This window comes from Colletes gigas, unplaced genomic scaffold (assembly GCF_013123115.1).
Source record: "Colletes gigas isolate AHSC1104 unplaced genomic scaffold, ASM1312311v1 Colletes_gigas_Sc00019, whole genome shotgun sequence".
NCBI classification, from domain to species: Eukaryota; Metazoa; Arthropoda; class Insecta; order Hymenoptera; family Colletidae; genus Colletes; species Colletes gigas.
Genome location: NW_025106648.1, coordinates 1,290,615 through 1,311,220, shown reverse-complemented (window position 1 = coordinate 1,311,220; position 20,606 = coordinate 1,290,615). Strand labels below are relative to the sequence as shown.

General features: G+C 39.8%; 3 protein-coding genes across 9 annotated transcripts in view; 1 reads left to right on the top strand and 2 right to left on the bottom strand.

Annotated features, from left to right (window-relative positions):
• Positions 1–8,897, top strand: part of LOC122400655 (dual specificity protein phosphatase 10-like) — a 99,409-nt gene extending 90,512 nt beyond the window's left edge. Inside the window, exon 5 of one of the 2 annotated variants that reach the window (XM_043402206.1) lies at positions 3,927–8,897. In XM_043402206.1, the coding sequence (XP_043258141.1) occupies positions 3,927–4,240 (314 nt within the window). In that variant the 3' untranslated portion in view covers positions 4,241–8,897. The remainder of the gene's footprint in view (positions 1–3,926) is intronic. The other variant, XM_043402205.1, reaches the window with a different exon arrangement.
• LOC122400658 (PRKC apoptosis WT1 regulator protein-like) lies at positions 7,614–13,668 on the bottom strand. 6 transcript variants are annotated; one of them, XM_043402210.1, is made up of 10 exons: positions 13,468–13,664; positions 13,251–13,349; positions 13,002–13,150; positions 12,799–12,922; positions 12,543–12,669; positions 11,928–12,035; positions 11,736–11,776; positions 11,580–11,624; positions 11,053–11,209; positions 7,614–10,521 (listed from the first exon to the last, which is right to left on the bottom strand). In XM_043402210.1, exons 2-10 carry the CDS (start codon positions 13,256–13,258, stop codon positions 10,336–10,338), a joined length of 945 nt encoding a protein of 314 aa, XP_043258145.1. In that variant the 5' UTR covers positions 13,259–13,349; positions 13,468–13,664; the 3' UTR covers positions 7,614–10,335. The 6 variants fall into 6 exon arrangements, with proteins under 6 accessions (XP_043258145.1, XP_043258144.1, XP_043258146.1 ...); XM_043402209.1 differs by having other exon boundaries at positions 13,242–13,349; positions 13,468–13,663; XM_043402211.1 differs by having other exon boundaries at positions 12,799–12,904; positions 13,242–13,668.
• A 1,207-nt stretch (positions 13,669–14,875) lies between these two features.
• LOC122400596 (mediator of RNA polymerase II transcription subunit 20) overlaps positions 14,876–20,606 on the bottom strand; it is a 188,149-nt gene continuing 182,418 nt past the window's right edge. Inside the window, exons 4-5 of the mRNA XM_043402119.1 lie at positions 15,065–15,175; positions 14,876–14,983 (exon numbers count right to left, since the gene is read on the bottom strand). Coding sequence (XP_043258054.1) covers positions 14,891–14,983; positions 15,065–15,175 — 204 coding nt within the window. The 3' untranslated portion in view covers positions 14,876–14,890. The remainder of the gene's footprint in view (positions 14,984–15,064; positions 15,176–20,606) is intronic.

The following is a 20,606-nucleotide window of genomic DNA, read 5'->3' as shown; positions in this document are numbered from 1 at the left end:
CGCAACAACTTCCTAGCGGCCCCGATTTAAGGCGTCCCTTTTATTTCCCCTCATGGGAACCAAGGACTCGATCCTTTGTGACTCGCGGCGGTTAAACTTTCCATCCCGTCTGGAGCTTGTTGCGAGGTATAAAAAAAAGTTCCCATGTGTGGCGATGGTGTGTTCACTCGTTATCAAGAAGATTACCTGAGGTACACATCGATGGATGTAGACTGGGAACTTAAAATTAAATATTGTTTGATCTCAAAATAGTAGCGAGGCACAGTCTAAGGTTCTTCGATTCAATTGCTCCTTGACACAGGAACTAGGACTTTTTGTACCCTATTACAACTTCGGAAGTATGTTAGCTCGTACTAGTTTCTTGACATCAAGTATATCCTATTTGCAAGAGGAGGAATTCAGTAAAACATGAGTCGTTTTTGTAAATTCTTATTAAAATTGGGTCCTACCCTAAAACTGGCATCTTGGTCGCCTGTTTTGCATACATGCCAAAGCGTCGGCTACCAGTTTCCTGCGCGGAACAGCTGAACGCAAGACCTTGAGGGGTGAAGTCAGCGTTGCTTTGTTTGGCCACAAGAGACGTCTTAACGGTCAACGCTCCAAGGTGCCCTTCGTTTCACGCAACAGTCCCTACGGTGTTGGGACGGTTGGCCAGGTACAGCATTCCACCAGTTGCACATTCGGTAGGGCTCTCCCCGGTCGCGCGTACCCGTGCATGCACGCATGAGCACACACGTAAACGATGCTCGTTCGCGTTACGCACACGTCCCCGCGTGGGTACAGAATGCGGTGCAATAAACACACGACTGACACGGACGAAGAGAGGCAGACCCAGGCACTGGGGCAACGCGAAGAAGGGGATTCACGGGTGTGCATTCGCTGGTTCGCTCGCGCGCGTGACTCATGGTTTCATGAATGGAAGCCTTTCGTCTTCTAGTCCTCGCGCGGTGAATGGTCCACCGGAAACGGCTGGTTACACCCTGTTTCCGTTACACCAAACTGCGTCGTGCAACGCCACCGACGAGGGAAAAAACGGGCGAACGTTGCGTCGACGCGCGGCATCCGTGGATCTGCGCAGGAACACCGGGCAGCTGTGCCCCGAACCCCATCAGCCTACTGTCTTCGGCGAGCTTTCACTCAGACAGGGAAACGTGCAATTATGTTCCGTGGTAAAGAGTATTCCGGAGATATTCTTGTAGGGGGGTATTAATAATTATCAACTCAACATTTTTCATAATAACATTGAAACAAAAATTTATCAATTGCTGTTATGAGGTTATATTTGAACCTCATTGATCTGCGTCTTAGGACGAGAAGCTTACACTAAGGCAAAGGAATATTCGTTGCACTCGTATACTATATTAAGGAGTAATCAGAAAATTATTAAATATTATGTAAATATTCATTTGACTTTGATTTTCAATTGAATTTATAATGTATAATAATATAAAACTTATACTAGCTTGGATGAGAAAGTTTTGCATACACAGGGGAAACATTCGTTGCAATTATGTACCTTATGTTAGGAAGTATTCGGAGAATACCTTTGCAGTAGTGGTGTTAGGGAATATGTATGTTTGTTTCGTACGTACATATGCCTTTGTTTGTGGCGACTCGTTACGAGAGTCGTTTACAAACCCCGGGGTTAAAAGCTCAGCTTGACCAACCCGTTTGATAAATATCAGTCCAATTCCAGAACGTTTGATCGTGCACAATTGCGCAGCGAGTCGTAATAGCTTCACGTGTTCCGAGAACATGAATCTCCCGCTTTAATTTTAACTTTCCAAAGAACCACGGAGCCCCCGGGGGAGAAAACAAACAGCGCCGAGGCAACAAGTATGCCCGATTTCCCGGAACTCCATATCATTTTCAGGATCGCGACAGGTGTCGTAGCTTTTCGTCATTGTGTACACATGTGCCTTCTGTTACCAAAATATATCTCTGCGGCACCCTGCCCAGCCACTTCTCGTTACTCTCTCCCACTATGAGTCACACCCTCTCCCACTTTTTTTTGATAGTATCATTTTTTCACTTTTTCCCCTTAAATAGTTAGCAATTTTCTATTTTAGATTTTTATATCCATTCATGGGTATGTACCTACTTCTACCAGAGGAATCAAAATGATTTATAACGTATAAGTTCTGAAATTTACTTTTTAAAGTTTACCTATGTTCTGTGAGGGGTTAAAACCTCCCCTCTTGGTATATCCAGCTACACTAGTTACGTAGCGTTAATCCGTTTTCTCGTGTTTTCCTAGCTCGTTTCATCTTTAATGATCTCCGTGCCCCCTCCCTGCATTTTCCCTCACCCTTTCATTCTCCCCTTTTGGTTTCTCTCACCCCAATTTTTCCCGTTTCTTTCTGGCCATTCGTCAGTCATGACTCATAGCAGATGCCGGCTCGCAGTCTATACGAGCAATCCTAGCACGCACAACGCTCAGCTAGTGCGTTACGGGTGTCATTTAGGGGGCTAATGTACCACCCCATATCGCCTCGGCCAACGCTTACCTAAACTACTTCGATTACGCGACCCTCGATACATGGGTTAGATAAGATTCGTCTCGCTTCCAATCTCCGTTTAGCGATTTATTAACGATTAATCGACACTTCGGGCGATGGGTCAGGAATACTTTCCAAAATCAAAGGTCGTTCTCCCTCATTCAAACTCTGGGTACATTTTCCATTCTGGCGATTGTTATCGTTGAAACTAAAATATTATTTGTTTTATCATTATGGCGTGATGGTTGAACTCTGTAATGGTTACGAGACTTTTTGAAAAAAGGCATGATGTTCCTCAATTTTAATATCTTATATATTGTGTGGGTCATCTTGTACATCAACTTTTACATTTTTGAACAATGTTTCATCATATTATCACTCTGCGTCACTGAGGCCTAATTATAGAGAATATAAATAATTATTAGAATGAAAACAACCAGAAAGCTGTCTTTATCAAAATTAAAAAACAATGCAATTTATTCCATTATATTTGCCTCAAAAAACTAATTTTTATCAAAATTGCGTAACGTAACGTTGAAAGACAGTTGGCGAGAATTTGGGGACCAAAATTGCTCGCGAACGCAATGTTGTTCTTTCGAAACCTAACCTCGCAGGAATTCTTCCGCAAAAAACAGCGATCGGAGTGTGTTTTTTTTCGCGCGGACAGTCGTCGCCGCGTGTGTGTGCACGTGCACTTGCAGCGGCTCTCATGCTCTCTTCAGCACGTAGTAGGACGTTACATAGGATACGGGCGCGCGTCGCCGTGACTCATTGGCGATACGATAGCGTCCCCCATGTTACGTAACCGAATCGCCTGTTTGGGTTACAACGACTGGTTTGTTTGACCGTTTATAACGCGATCTCGCGTCATCCGAGCGGGTTGCACGGCCGGCCAGAGCGTTGTGTTCGCTCGTTCCCGTAAATCGCCTCCTAGAAATTCCGGATGACGTAGACCCTAGACACGCGTCGATGACCCTCATCCCTGAGCCCGTTTCACTCTAACCTATGCGGCTCGAATTTCTTCGGACGGAACGGGTTCCTTCGAGCTCGGCCCCGACTTCGCGGAATCCTATTTTGCACTCTTCTTTCGCTCCGAATTTCTTAACGAGTACGAACCTCTGAATTCGTAAATGATATTTAACCTCTTCAGTACCCAGTTAATAAGTTAGAAAGCCTGTTGATCAAACCATAACATTTATAAGATACACAAACGTGCATCTATAAGTTTTCATATTTTATCGTCTCGGACACGATCTTGTAGTGCGAAGGGATGCGAGACGGACTAACGGGGTAGCCAAACGTTATGTAGTAGCTACGCACTGACCTTGACCAAACAATATTTTCCGCCTCGAGAACTCCCGTTACCCTCGTGTAATAATTCTTTTGCTTTGTTCCTCGTAATAACAAAGAAACTTGTTTGGTTTACAGAGGAAGCCCGAAAAGCCGGAAGCAGCGTGTTGGTGCACTGTCAGGCGGGAGTGTCGCGCAGCGCGACAATCGCAATTGCGTACATAATGCGGCACAAGGGTCTGTCCATGGTGGAGGCGTACAAGCTGGTGAAAAACGCGCGACCGATCATCAGCCCGAACCTGAACTTCATGGGCCAGCTACTGGAGCTAGAACAGGGCCTGAGGGCGTCGGGCGGCGTGGCTCCGGGGCCCGAGGAGCCCAAAAGTTGTCATCAGTGTCGCTGGTCGCATCAACAGAACAGCGAGGAGGTCACGTCCGGGTGCAGCGTGTGAGGACAGCATCCGGATACGTTGGGCCCCGGTTGTCGTCGTGCCCCGGGCCCGCCAGGAGAAAACTACTCTACACATATCCTGCATATCCGCGCGGATCGAACTCGTTCTCCCTGTTTCTCCCGCGGAAGAAGAACTCGGATTACCTTGCTACACGTGCCTTGGCGATCGCCCCCAGATACGGGAAAGGCTGATTTCACAGAGACAGTTTATTTCTTATTCACCGGATAACTTATTTGAGTGGAAGGGAAGATGAGAGAGAGAGAGAAAGAGAGAGAGAGAGCACATCGTTGACCGGCGGGACAGCTCGAAGGATTGGGGGGATAAATGGCGCGCGACGTCCATCTTGCGGAGGAAAGGTGAAGCTACCTAGCGCGCCACCATGCTGTTCCCGTGCAGGCAACGCGTACGCGCCACACGTCGCGAATTATTTATTTCGTCGGAGAGAGAGAGACTTGGTGCAATCGTCGTAAAATGGTGTACTTACGCGACAGTGTTCCGCAGGATCTTGGTACGAAAGGCCGAGAGACACGCGAATTTTTTCCCTCTCGAAAAAAGTAACCTCTAATTCATTCTCGTCGGGGGTTAGCGAGAACAGTCGAATTCACGATGCGTTCGTTGTCTTCTCGTTTGGAAAGGTTACCACGCGCGAAAACGTTTCGAAAGACAATTTTATTCGTTTCAAACCCCGTTTCGTTTTGCTTTTATTCGTACATTTTTTTTATTCGTCCACGATCGAAAATGATTTAACCCCGTTACGAAGAATCTTAGATGTACCTTGTCAGGGACACTGCTTGGAAACGCTGTTGCGCACGAAGACGACACGAGTCCTTTGTGCATGTTCGAAATCACTGCACCCCGGGTATAGCCAGTTTGCCATCGGAAGACGCGTGTACGTGGAATGGAAAACGGTTGAATGTATGTCAATTGAGATCAATAATACCTATGTTTGCGTTTTTTGCCTTTGCCTATTTGTATCTGTATTCGTATATTATATTACTTGATAGCGAAGTGGTTTATATTTGATAAATAATATATCGTTAACCGGAATTTAACTTAACCACGAACGCTCCGTAGCATTTAAGGATCTGGTTGAGATCCAACCATCGTGATCTAGTCGTTTGTTGGGATGTAATGTTTACTGTAAGGTGCGAAAGAGAGAGTAAATGCCCCCGCCAATTTAATTTAGACTATACAACGTCGTCGACAACTCGAGGGACAACGGTTACGATTTTAAACGAATACACGATGCCAAAACAACGATTTTTAGTTTCGAATTCGACGAGTCTCGGGGCTCCGGGCGAAGTTCGACGCAACGACCAAATTATTATCTATCGCCGATCTTGAAACGTGCGCGTGAAATTAATTGGATCGTCCCGACCAATGTACGTGCATCGAAATCAAACAATTCCACGTGAGAGATACAAGGCGCCTTCGTGCTGCTTGTTTTAAGTGTTCGGTCACGTGTTGCGCGATACAGATGCGCGAACAAGATATCTAACCTCGTTGTTACGTTTATCTCAACTTTTATTTACTCTGCAAAATTGCTTTGTAACATTCTATTGCAATCTTATGTTAGAAATCCAAACGAATGTAACATATTTTATCTATGTTGCACATCACGCGATCGACGAGGAGAAACTTTCTTTTATCACCAAAGTCTTCGCGCCTGCGAATTGTTTGAGATGTTTTGCACAAAACGATTCAACGGAATTGTGCCACGTGCAGGAAGATTTTCTCGTCTTGGAACTCGGTCTGCGTTGGATGTTACGTCGAATAGAATTAAAAAAACGAACGCTTTTTAACCAAGTAAATATAATTTTTTCTTCTCGCTTAATTTCGTATATGTATAAGATATTGTGTTTGAATTTGGACCAAAGACCTTTTTTCCTCGTGTGGCACGATTCCACCCGAGTATTTATATTCGAACGCGTTGCAATGCAGTTTCCGATCGTCTTTAAAAATAAATACGCAGCATTTTAATCGACGAATTAACCTCGTTAATTCACGCGAACGACGGCCACGAAATAGAGTCGACCGTGGCGCGCGGAAAGAGAAAAACAAAATGGAGAATCCAATTCGTTGAAATACCTCGAGCAACGGCCTGTACACAGGAGATGTTGATTGAAGAAAAAAAAAAAATGTAACACGTGCGAATACTGTTACGACACGACAATCGCCGCTGTTAATCAAACCGAGCAGCTGTTCAAAAAAAAAAATAATGTCGCTTTTAACCGATATGCCTTTCTACATTAGAGACTCAACTGTTGACAATAAAAGCTCGACAAGCGAGAAAGAGAGAGCTGTTGTGCGTGAAGAAAAACGAGTAATAATAGCATACGAGACAGAGCAAGTTCCTTCAAATTCTCTAATTCTCTCGAGAAACAAAAAGAAAACGGTACATATCAAAGAGACGTCGCCTTTATTTTCCCTCTTTTATGGATCGCGGAGAAGTCGCGTTCGCGGATGGATGGCAGCGGGGCCTGAAGTATCCTCCGCGTCGTCGCGACGTCTCCGTAGACATTGTAAAAAGTGTAGTGAATAGCGTTGTAAATAGATATAATGTCGCAGATCGAAGACACTGGCGATCACGAATAGAATCGCGGAAAAGAAGAGACCGATTGGTAGCACCATATTAAAAAAAAACAAAGAAAGAGAGAACGAGAGAGCCACACGAGCGCGTAGTACCTGTTGCGTCGTGAGAATGTATATGACGTGTATGTAGCGTTTACTGGATTGTGGGAGATCTTTAACAATAAAATTATACATGTGGACCTGCGATAAATAGTCGTTGCAGTAGCGATAACTGGCTGTTATGACGTGATTTTGTGACTAGAGCTGACAAAGTAAAGCCTTAAAACGGGTAAACAGCAAAGGAGTTGTATATCATTGCACGTTGAGAGTTGCCTGAAAAAGATTTACCGTCGAGACGGATTCGACTGACCGTTCAAGGCCATCGAGGGCTTTCCTCCATCGTGACGTTCAATTTACCACGCCCCCTATCGTTGCGACCGAAATTCCTACGGATGATATACAATTTTGCGAGGCTGCATTTTGTCTGGTTCCGTTTTGTATCGACTCCTGGATATTCGCGATTACGATTTGTCGTAAATTGACGTAACCTTTTATTGCTGGTGTCTTTCTGCGTCGGTATGCACATGTTAAGGTTAGTGTACTCTGTAACGGTCGTCGTTTGAAACAGTGCCGTACGATCCAGTGGCGCGCGCACACTAGTTGGGGACGGAAACTGGCACCAAGCTGACCAACCCGTAGAAACGCTCCTGTACGATCGGATCCTATCGATTTTCATTTTAAATGTACAGTTAAATGTAACGTAACGTATGCATACGCGCGAGGACAAGTATTGTATCATATCAAAATTTATTTAGTTATTTTATGAATAAAAATGTAAATCGCACGCTTTTTGCGGTCGATTCCTTGCGTTTCATGAACGATGGCTTCCCGTTTATATATTTTTTATTTCGTTAACGGGGTCTCCTCGCAACTCGGGTCGAAATATATTTGGGATTTTATTTTCGAGAAAAATACGAATATAGAAACTTTGCACGCTAATTAATATTTTTGCAAAGATATTGGCTGAACTTTTTCGCGCAATTCTAACAGTAAACGAGTTATTAATAATATCACAACAGTGCATCGACAATCGATGAACATGATTACGCTTCATTTAGTAATTAGAAGCGAAAGATACAAATTATTTTTTTGCACGAATATGGAAGAAATTCAGGAGCTAAAAAATTGACAAAATGACTGCACATAGGATGGATAAAACGGGATTTATTACAAGTTTTTTTACCTTATTTTTACATTGTAAGAAAAGTTTTTAACATACTGAGATAGTCCTAATACAAATGAAAATTGTAACAAAAATTTCGAATTAATCGACTACCTTCTGAAATAATAATGTTCATGCTAGTTCAAATTTTGTTTACGATTATGTTTTGCTACGCATTTGAATCAAGGCATGAAGAAAATGCCTAAGGCGCCGGGACAAAAGAAAAGAATCTTTGCGTAGCAGGCAGATTTTGTAACATAAAAGATACGATTGTTAAGAAAATGTTTATTTAGACAGAAAATATCGAATTTCGAATATAATAAAATTTCCAAATTTTCGCGATGTAATCGGGGATAAATCTCCTTAGACCGAACGATCCCTTTTATCGATGCGCTTTTTTCATTCCAAAGGAATGGAAATTGATGTAGAAAACCAAGTTCGTAGACAGATGGCGGCTGTGAAATGGTGCACACAGTTAAATAATAAACGGAAACGTGTTCGCAGACTTTTGTTTTTTTTCAACTTAATTCATTATTTTCGACCTTATTACTGGAGTAATAAAAACATGATTGTGCATACGATGAAGTACGTAAATACAAATTCGATCTGTTTGCTTTCTCTCGATTCTGCTCGCTTACATGCATAATGCACTTGCACACCTCAGTCTCCTGCTTTCTAAATGTATATGTATGTATGCTTCGCTGGAAGTAAATATTAGGTTGCAGCGGTAATATATATATATATATTTATATATATAACTAATAGTAGAATAGGGGTCAATGCCGAGTTTCTGCTTTCTCTTCGTGACGCACCCCTTTCGTTACGTTTCGCTCCGTTCACGACTCGAAACGCGAAAGATGTTCGTTTCTTCTTGATCAAATTAAATGCATCGTGGTACGGAATTGCTTCGTTTGTGCTTTTCTATTTACACAAATCGCATTAAACTTGTGGTCGCTGCGCGACAATGCAGTTCACTTAACCTTACACCAATGCGATGCACGCGGCGAAGCGAATAACTCCGCGGGTAAAAAACTTACGCAGAACAATTATAGTCGAGCATTACCGATAGATCCGTTAAAGAGTATAAAACAGACGTTTGTTCGATTCGCGTGGATACTCGCCGACGTTCAAAGGGTTTACAATCGCGTCAAGCATAGATTCGCCAATGTTTACACATCTCGTTCGCGCGTCTAATCAACAATGACATAACAAACTGGAGCACCTCTTCTACCGTTAAGTTGTTACATGACGAAAAACATATTTGCCTCGATTTATCGCACAGAGATTAGATACCAACAATACGAAGACGCAAAACAATATTTTTCCCTTGCCACTGCCAGAGTTGAGCATCAATGAACTAATTTCGTTCGATTAATTGATCGATCAGGCTACGCGTTCGAAAAATTTTGTCGACGGAAGTAATCGCGATCGCTACTAATCGAATCATGCCGGTTAGCACGCATCGTTAATCGAATTGATAACTTTATTATTTCTCAAAAACACTACTGCAAGTGACGTTATTTAAAACGAGAGTAAATTCCGTCAAATATCACTATTTTCGTATTTTTTTGGTTATTATTACTCGTGTATTTCTCTATTAGAAACAATATTATAGAGCACGATATATTTATCTCAAACGAATTAAATAATTAATATCTACGTCATTTTCCAATGAAGGTTAATCGTTGATACATTCAACGATGAGCCTTAACGAATGATTACTCGGATAAATCGCCTTGAACGATTAACCATTAATTCATTTGTCAATTGTCAGTTATCTGTGACGACTAACGATTGCTTCAAATGATCACTAATTCCTTTATAAATCGTGTATGTAAACGATTGATTATTTATAATTGTAATCAACAAGCATTACCTCGATTAAAATCTGCCCAACGCTGGCCCGCTACGTAATAAAATCCGTACAACTAAAGCCCTATAGGTGAAGCGGATAAATTATGATTACCTGTACGCTCGTACGAGATCTATTGCTTGTTACAAAAACATGATACGGAGGAATCGAGAGCGGACTGTAGTATTATTGTGTAACTTACCCTGATTCTCTTGCCGAGTGACTTATCAATTAATCATTTTTCTTCACTGCGCGTGTATGTGTTCTTTCTTGTCTTCAAAGTCGCTTCGCTGTTTCTCTCTCGACTATTATTAACAAGTAAATTCACGATAAATATAAACTATTGGTATATATATATATATAGCTTCTTAACCCGCTGATTCAATGATTTCTAAAAACGATCGTAGGATTGACACGTAGCGTCGGGTGGTGTCCTCGCAAAAAGGAAAGCTAATTACTGGCCAGGGCCGCCATTGCGCGAATCAACGCTGCGTTCTCCTCCCGCAGCCGTTCACGTTCTATAGTCATTTCGTGCTGTTGTTGCAACAGACGTGCTTCGAGCGCCATGATCTTGTGATCTCGATCCTCGAGCAGCGACAATAGCCTCCTGTTCTCTTCTTGCGCTCGTTCAATCAACTGAAATTTTAATAAGAACTTGCACTCGCGGGCAGAGGCACTTAACTCTTTGGGGCACGCTGGGACTAAAAGTGTCCCGCCATTTTGATGCACCGTAATGCACGATGGGACATTTTTAGCCCCACCTCGAAATAGGTTTATATTTCGTCTTATTCACGTAAAGCAGTTGGTAATATCTTCCAACAAATGTTACAAATCTATTCACTTGTATTGGCAACTCAACATGCCAATACAGGTTCATTAATAGTTGTAAACGGAAGGTTTATTGCGACAACTATTACTATTTTTTTTTTATGTTTTTAACATGGTCTATTTTATTATCTGAAATCCTGTGCCGCAAAGAGTTAACGTCATTTTCTTGATTATTAGGAACAAATCTTATGAACGTTCAATGTAGTCGTAACAAGTCTATCCGTAAACAGTCTGTGATTATTTTATACACATAGAGATAATGTCCGTATATATTTTACGTTTGTACTTCGCTATGACTACATGAAACGTCTGCGATTAAATATTTCATTGAGAAAATACTTCGTGCGGATTGTCTCCCGTGGGCGTAGGCAGTCTTGGTCTATTGCCAGTATTCACAGACGTCTGCGGCTCGTGATTTCCGTGGTCAGATTGATTGACGCTATCTGATTGATTCAGAGAATCAAACTCCTCGTCGTCTGCTTCCAAGTCTGAATGACTAAAATGAAATCGGATATTTTTCGTATATTAGTGGACGCGTGTCGGTCCGTCGATACGGACTGCCTATAAGATCATATTAGGCACGACCCTTAATGTAAACGATCCTAATATCCGATGACGTCTACGATCTTTTTATTCGTTCCTCGAATGAACTATTCTGTGCTTTGGCGCAATATGAGGCAATACATGTTACTATAAACGACAATTACGATTCTTATCGATTCGAGATCGTAGAGTATAAAAGATATAACAAAAGACTTACGTACTTGTTACAATACGCAGGCTCGTATTTAAAAGAATCTACTAGCTCTACCGTACTTCGTACAGGTCGTGCCTAATTGTACTTTGTCACGTACAGTAGCACTTACCAACTGTGCCTATTTATACATGACCTGTAGGAAGTACGGTAATGCCTAAAAAGCAGTAGCAGTTTATTACAAATAACTACGAAATTTCACTAATGCTCTATATATATAATATGTATGTAAATTTACTACCGTAGTCAATATTACAGTGTTTTATACCTTTTGTTTCGCCTTTGTGTAAACATTTTTGCTGTCCGTTCCTGAAACACGCGTAGTTTGACATACATACATAATTTCTGTTAGAGAATGATTGACTTTTTGACCGTTGTGGACGGTAATAACGAATATAATTATTATTATATATATATATGTATATACGTATATATATATATATATAGCACACGAACTTACTTCTAGGAGTTCATGATCAAGGAACTCATTGTGATGTGTGTTGTGTTTAGTTTCAAGACAAGTGCCACTAAGCTCTTCCTCATCTTCTCCTGTACTACCTCCTGTACTCTGCAGAATTAAGTGGCTAACGAAATTACATTGCGGAGTAACCAACGGTGTTGCACACAAAACTTTTTACCAATATCCATAACACTCGTGTACGAACGCGTTTATCGTTAACGATCGCGAGAAAGCGTTTCTAAGTGCAATTCTACTACTTTGTTAGACATTCTGTGTGTGTTGCGATTCTAACATGACTTTCTATAAAAATACATTCGCTCAAGACATTTTTTTGTACAGATCGAGAACACCAAAATACATTTGACACAAATTCCACCACTGAAATTTTCATTTCAGATCGATCAGAGTAAACGTTTAAATTATTATTACAATGAATATAAAAAGGAAAAAAAATCTCTAAATTTCTCATGCAAGATACAAAGTTGACTAAGAATTTCATATCAAACGAGCATTAATGCAAAAAAAAAAAAAAAAAAATTCTTTAGAATCTGAGAAAGTGCTGCGAAGAGTCGTTAAGATATTGGGACCTTAAGGTGACTGCAAACAGTGACAAACCTCCGTCGATGGCAAATGTACCACTCCCGTACTTCGTCTCTTTTCCCTAAGCTTTCGTCTATCGCGTTGCTGCTTCCCCTTGTTTATATGCGTTGGCCTGTGCAAACAGGATACGACACTAAAGACACTAGAACCAGATCCAGAAAGTGTTAGCAAAATATGCAAACTCTATACTGGTTCTACTTAGTAGTGCGACATACTCGAATTTCGAAAGCGTAATCTTTGGTTGCCATGCGACGACAAATGGTTTACTTACCGGCCAGTCACTCGTTTGTCCTGCTTTCTCATTATCGGTTTGTTCTGCTGGTTCTCATGCTCGGGTGCATTGTTTGAACTTGTATCGCACACTCCTTGAGATTCCTCTACGTTCGGTGCATTCTCTGCGAGCAGAGCAATACGAATTCCAAGTAACACGTAAAATAAACTATCGAAATAACGGACAAAAAGGCATTGAATTACTTTGAAAGCCTATGGAAGAGCCATCCCCTGTTCTGGGAGGGCCAATGCGTGCTCGAGCCGTTCTGATTCTGGACCTTCTGGATGATAGTTCAAAATCATTGTCAAAGTCCTCCTGGCTGACGGAGCTCGACGCCATGCCGGTTATATCGCTGGAAAACGAAACTCCCACAGTGAATCGCGCTCGATAGTTACCAAAAATTGTACGAATTGGAGCAAAACAAAGTAAAAAAAGGCTCTTACAAAAAATACCTGGACATCTGAACAAAAGGGTGGGTGATGACGTGCGATACCTGTAGCGGACCAGCACAAAACTTGGAGGCCAAAAAGCGAGTGCTTGATTAGGTATGTCTAAAGGAAAGTAACAAAGCATAAACCGCTTTTAGCTACGAGCAAGTGCGTGCGCAACAGATGATAACACAACTTCGAGAGAAAAGAGAGTAGCAGCAATTCCTAGGCTCTTAGTCACCTGTCGAGGTGAACGGTCTTCACCCAGTTCCACTGCCAATACCGTGACTCACTACCAACCTATGTGCGACTGACAGCTGTCAACCATTGAACATCCATAAACACGTATGGTCCGCAACGATTACATAGTTTAGAGATAGATGGGCATATCGATCGTCCATGAACCTCGGCTAAAGTGCAATACACAGTGCATGGTTTCGATGGCGTCGCATCAGAGTTTGAAATGCACCGAAAATAACTAGAACGCGTGAAAGTTACTATTGCGACGGATATCGTTCGAAATAAGAATTTTTTTAAAAACGTGGAAGTAATTGGGCGATGCATACTTAATAAATAATAGTTTGATCTTTGGATCGATGCTTTGCATATGTGTGCAACTAAATAAAATTGGTTCAGTATGTCTGCTAACTACCTACTGTTTCTACTTGCGTTGAATTCCAAGTTGTACTCTATTGCACGCATATACAATGAATTTTCTAAGTTGATTTTCTCGAAAATGAAGTCATTTTTATTAAATGACATTTATATTTTATTAATAAATATGAGTTACATTTACGAAGTGTGAATTACGTTTAATGGATGCGGTGAAACCATAGACGAGGTACAGCATAGATTGGACGTTCAATGGTATTTCATATCCCATGGTTTGGTATAGTGACAAAAAATAACATTGTTATAACTATTATTAATGTGAAAATACATTGCGCGTCATTTTAATTCAATTATAAATCTTCGCTCTGGACGGCAAAATGCCCATATTCGTCGAGAAATAGTTTCTACTGTTGTCGGTTTGAGATGTTAATTTTTATTTTTCATTGTGCATGTATCTACACAGTTTTCATCTCGTTAAGTGTAATATACATTGACTTGAGATTAGATACGTAGATTTATTTGGTAAACTTAGTCCAAAGTTTTATAATAATGAAGAAGGCATTGAACCTTCAATGCATGTAACTAATGGTATCTTCTAATGACAGCAATAGAAATTATTTCTTGACAAATTTGAGTATCTTGCCGTTGAGAGTGAAGCCTTTATAAATAAATTAAAACAACGAGTAATATATTTTCATATTAATAACAATAGCTATTTTTCGATCGAATATGCTTAACGTGCCATCTAGTATCAAAGAAAACGAATTATTCCTCGACAAACTTGGGCATTCTACCGTAGATGGGGATGCAATCCAAAGTCCATATACTAGGTTTAATTATTTAAATAAAAAAATACATAGCTAGGTTAAATAACTAACAATTGTTAGAAAACATGTATTGCTGAAATAAATCGACGAGAAATTTGTTTGTTATCATAGTTTAAATTGGGTATTGTATAGGAAATGAATCGTTACTAAGAAATATTTTTGTTTAAAATTTTATTGAGAAAATGTTTACAGAATATCCCAATAAAAACGGTGCAATTTTCATCTCTAAATCACACCCGTGGCTTTTCTATATTGGCCGAAGTGTTCCAAATATTGTTGTATGGTGTCCATGGGTTGATAAATATCGTTCATTCGGTTCTATAAAAAGAAATATGATCAATCTTCTGCGGACGGTGTCTGGATATAAAATACGCTAATATACTAATCATAATTTATTACCTGCAAATATTGTGGAGCTTGATTAGACACGGTAGGTCCGAGGAATCCTTGCAAAAATTCACGCATCAGTTCCCACGCGCTTCCCGGAACAACACAGGGCCTATATTCTACCTGTAACAGAAAAAATGGTAATGATTTCAACGAGTCGTAATAACAGGACGATTATGTTTCGTTGCTATAATATCGAGAGGTAGGCGATTGGTAATTTAAACGGAAGACACGATGCAAAACGAAAGTGGGAAAACGTTCCATCATTAAAATCTCCTCCCTGTTACTTCCGGTCGGGATACGGTTATAGCCAAAGAAAGGTATCATGGAAACGAAAACTTCATAGAGCGTTGGGCACGGAATTGGCACTTTTGCCGGACCATTGGCCGGCCAGAATGGAACGCGAGAAAAAATGAGGATACGTGTTATGAATGTGTGCCCTCGAGCGGCGCATTTTATTCTCCGTTTCGCAAAGGGTTGAGCCAATCATAAACCGTGTACGTCGAATAATGGGAAGACCCAAATTATTTATACACCATTAACGTTTCATCGTTTTTGACAGCCCACGGAACATCGAGTTTACTTTTGCCTTCGTACATTTTACCTGATTTTATGTAATTAGAACAAAATTCTTTTCGAAAGTACAAGAAATGCTTCGTACATAGTAAATTCGACAGAATGCACACAATTTCTATAAAAAATTTGTAGAAATAACGCTAGTTTTGGGCCAATGTTGAGGTGCTGTCACAAATCTAACCTCTTAACACACTTCGCATTCATTGAATCGAGAAACGAAACGTTCGCAGAGGCAGGTAATTATCTTGCTTCGATCGACTCGAAGGAGGCTTTCTTTAGACCTAGAAGATAACGTCGATACCCCCCGAGAGCTTCGTTAGCGATTAGCTAGGCATTAGTCGGTGTTGATGAGTTGCACCGATAAGTGCTCGGCCACTTCTGCGAGCAGTGGCTTGGAAATGAGAGAAGATAGGAAACACCGTCGGACTGTATGGACCTGCAATTCGCCTGTGGGGGTTGAATAGGGCGGAACTAGTCGACAAAACGGTGATTCCCAACGAAATTAAGGCTATCGAAAGTTAAGCTAAGTTAAGAGGTTAAGTCTCGCGAAATATCTTTGGGTTCAGCTCGACGTAGAATTTATTGACTTACAAGGAACCATCGCGAACGGTCCGGCTTCGATTTTGATGAAACTTTGTACACTTATAAAGCAGCCAAAAATAATCGACACGTATTTTTTTTTAGCTGCGGTAACTCGAGTTTAAGGGGTGAAACCACCCCTTGAAGTTTTGGCTCGAAACAGCTATCTCGAAAACGGAAAGACATACAAAAAAATTGTTAATGGGCGAGGTTGATGGTTTCTTATGTACAATAACATGGTGTTAAAAAATTTAAAAAAATACAATTTGTTTATAACAAAAAAAAATTTATTAACTTAATTTTTCATTTTATTGAAATTTTCATAATGACAAAAAATGACGAGCATTTTATTCCAAATCCATTGGTATGCGATTTTTTAAAATTGCCTCCTACAATTTTGCAGATTTTGATGATTTACATCTTGCGCGCACATCCATTATGGTAGTAGCTGTTCTAACTTTGATTTTAATGAAGCACTGTAGGCTTGCACTACTTCTAGAGGACAAAATCGGGAAAAATACAAGAATACCAATTTGTTGATGGAGGCTTCGTTAAGAAATTATTAACGTTTAAAGTTCCGCCCGTACTGAATTTTTTTCTCCGAAATGCCCATGATTTCGGGGGAATGTGTAATGACCAAAAATGATTGTAATCGACCCCTGCAACCGAAAATAATTTTTTCAGAATGGTTTGAAATTTTTTAATTTTGTTGTAAAATTTCACACATTCTCGAATTTTTTTCTCAAAAGTGCGTAGGATTTCGGGGGTATGTATATTGACCAAAAATGATTGAAATTGACTCCCGCAACTGAAAATAATTTTTTTAGAACGATTTGAAATTTTTTTTTTTCGTTGAAAAATTTAGGCACCTACGCCCTGTCGATTTTTCTTAAAAATTCGTTTTTCATTTTTAATAATTTTGTTTGACGCCCTACAAAAAAGTTGGCCAATACTTTTTTGTAGGTACCTATGAGCTCTACTTCAGAAAAAAGTTTCATTGAAATATATTCACTATTGTAGGAATTATGGTTGTTTGAAGATTGGAGCATTTTAATGGGGTTTTTCTCATTTTGCGGGGTCAAGGATCAACTTTTTGCATATTTTTGCGATTTCTACGTATTCTTGATTAAAATACGCGTCGTTTGCATTTTTGAAAATTAAAATCCTTCAATCCGTTCAGAAGTTATGACATTTTAAAGATCCGCATGAAATTTTCGGACAACATTTCTGGCCATAAATTACATTTTCGATTAGGAATTTTTTTCTCGAAAGTGCGTAGGATTTCGTGGGTATATGTATTGCCCAATAATGATTGTAATTGGCCCCCGCAACCGAAAATAATTTTTTCCTGGAGGATTTGAAATTTTTTAATTTAATTTTTTAATAACTTTTTAACGAAGCCTCCATCAACAAATTGGTATTCTTGTATTTTTCCCCATTTTGTCCTCTAGAAGTAGTGCAAGCCTACAGTGCTTCATTAAAATCAAAGTTAGAACGGCTACTACCACAATGGATGTGCGCGCAAGATGTAAATCATCAAAATCTGCAAAACTGTAGGAGGCAATTTTAAAAAATCGCATACCAATGGATTTGGAATAAAATGCTCGTCATTTTTTGTCATTATGAAAATTTCAATAAAATGAAAAATTAAGTTAATAAATTTTTTTTTGTTATAAACAAATTGTATTTTTTTTAATTTTTTAACACCATGTTATTGTACATAAGAAACCATCAACCTCGCCCATTAACAATTTTTTTGTATGTCTTTCCGTTTTCGAGATAGCTGTTTCGAGCCAAAACTTCAAGGGGTGGTTTCACCCCTTAAACTCGAGTTACCGCAGCTAAAAAAAAATACGTGTCGATTATTTTTGGCTGCTTTATAAGTGTACAAAATTTCATCAAAATCGAAGCCGGACCGTTCGCGATGGTTCCTTGTTAGTAATTTCTTGTAATATTACGATTTGATTAAAACGATGCAGGAAATTATAATATTAAAAGGTGAACCGATTTGAACACGAAGATAACAAATTATGGATAATAATGTTACTATGGAAACTTTTTTAACCTCATTTTTGTTAAGTCCTGGGTCTGCTAGTAGACTCATCAGTAAAATAACTTTAGTAGGCACCAGGATATATTATATGATCGGTCAAGTACTTGTGAGAGAGAAAAGTTGAGCGTAGCCCTCTGTTGGCGAGTTTTAGAAGCGCTGTCATAGTAACATTTTTCCCGCACTGTTTGTAAATGCTACGTTTGTGAATAACGTTTTTATTTTTAAATTAATTTGTAACGTTGAGTAAATTTTTATATACGGAGACTTTTTCGTACGTAAGAAATCGTTGAATTAACATAAAACTTATGCATTGGATAAAGTAATATTTAGGTGCAAGTTACTTTTCTGCATTCGTGCACTAAAATGAACGTTCGTTAAATCTTTCGTGGCCTCCAGAAAATGCCAGCGTGTCCCACTGGGGGGCCGCGTGGCCCCCGTTGAGAATCCCTGCTCTAAGCGATCCACCGGTCATTCGTATCGGTAACGGCGCTGTTTGTACCCTCCCACGACGTCGAATACGTTACGATAAACCCCTCGGTACCACCATTAATTTCACGGGAGAAATATCACGGCGTCGGACCACCGGCTCGCACTAACTTACGGTCTACGGTCGCGTCTTACCGCGAGCGTAAAGAAAAATGTCGTTGGAGCATTCTACACGCAGATACGAGTAATTTCGTGGCCTCGAGTCCGTAAACCGCTTACACCAACGGAATGGAAGCGTCGCGAGGGATTAACGCGGGCGTATATATAATTTTAAAAGGATAGTAAATCACGGGCGGTAAGAATAATGCAAGATCGGACGTCGTTTATCCTCTTTCGAACAGTTCTGACCGAATACTCCAGCTGTTGCTTCCGGTTGTGCAACCGTTGCAACCAAAAGCCGCGCGATTTCGATCGCCGCGATAGAGCCAGAACCCTTTTCCACACCCAGTCTCAGCGATCTTGATCCGACGATCGCGGGGAAAAGAGAAACGAGCGACGAAGACACGATCAATACTTGTTTCGGTGAGATAGGCTGCTAGATAAATTGTATTTCATAAATCGAAGGTTTTGCATACAGGATGTTCAGCCACCCCTGGGGGAAATTTTAATGGGAGATTCTAGAGGCCAGAATAAAACGAGAATCAAGAATATCAATTTGTTGATTGAGGCTTTGTTAAAAAGTTATTAAAAAAATAAATTAAAAAATTTCAAATCATTCATGGAAAAATTATTCTCGGTTTTGGGGGTCAATTACAATTATTTTTGATGAATAGACATACCCCTGAAATCCTACACACTTTTGAGAAAAAAATTCCAGTAGGTGCTGAAATTTTTTGGTGAAAAAAAAATTTTCAAATCGTTCTAAAAAAATTATATTCAGTTTTGGGGGTCAATTACAATCATTTTTTGTGAATAGACATATCCCCGAAATCCTCCGCACTTTCGAGAAAAAAATTCGAGTAGGTGCTGAAAGTTTTCGGTGAAAAAAAAATTTTCAAATCGTTCTAATAAAATTATATTCAGTTGTGGGGGTCAATTACAATTATTTTTTGTGAATAGACATACCCCCGAAATCCTACGCGCTTTCGAGAAAAAAATTCGAGTAGATGCTCAAATTATTCGGCGAAAAAAAATATTCAAATCGTTCTAACAAAATTATATTCAGTTTTGGGGGTCAATTACAATCATTTTTTGTGAACAGACATAGCCTCAAAATCCTTCGCACTTCCGAGAAAAAAATTCCAGGAAGGTGGACTTTTTCGTCAAAATTAGAAAATTTCAAATCGTTCTGGGAAAATTATTTCTGGTTGTGGGGATCAATTAACATCACTTTTGGTGAATACACATATCCCCGAAATCCTACGTACTTTCGAGAAAAAAATTCTTTACCGAAAATAATTCTTTGAAGCATACTCTATAAAAACATTAAAATAATTCTATTTTTGACATTATAAATTACAAACACTCTTTGAAGCATACTCTACCGAAACATTAAAATTATTCTACTTTTTGACATTACAAATTACAAATCATTCTTTTTATTTACCTTTAGATCACTGATAACTCTTACTTAGTTATATCGACTTCTACTATTGAAAATACGTGTATGTATAGTTTAATAAAAATAGTGATCATTATATGGATTAGAAGTCATCATCGATATGTAAAAATTGTTGGTGAAACGATTGATTGTGTATTGGTAAACCAATGCACGTGTTTCGTGTGTGCCATCGCGAATCATACGAGCAGACTAAACTTGTCAATCGATATCGCGACGGACGTCGTCACGTGATCGGCAAGGCGTCCCGGAAGCGGCGTATTTTGCCAGTTTCGAAGTTTAATCGCGAGTTAATTAGGCTA

Bases quoted from the DNA above. Each gene is read 5' to 3' on its own strand.
- LOC122400658 (XM_043402209.1), bottom strand. The intron at 12,923-13,001 runs GTAATTCAATGC...CTCTGCTCGCAG, and splicing joins CTCTTCCATAGGCTTTCAAA to AGAATGCACCGAACGTAGAG. The intron at 11,777-11,927 runs GTAAGTTCGTGT...CGCGTGTTTCAG, and splicing joins TTGATCATGAACTCCTAGAA to GAACGGACAGCAAAAATGTT.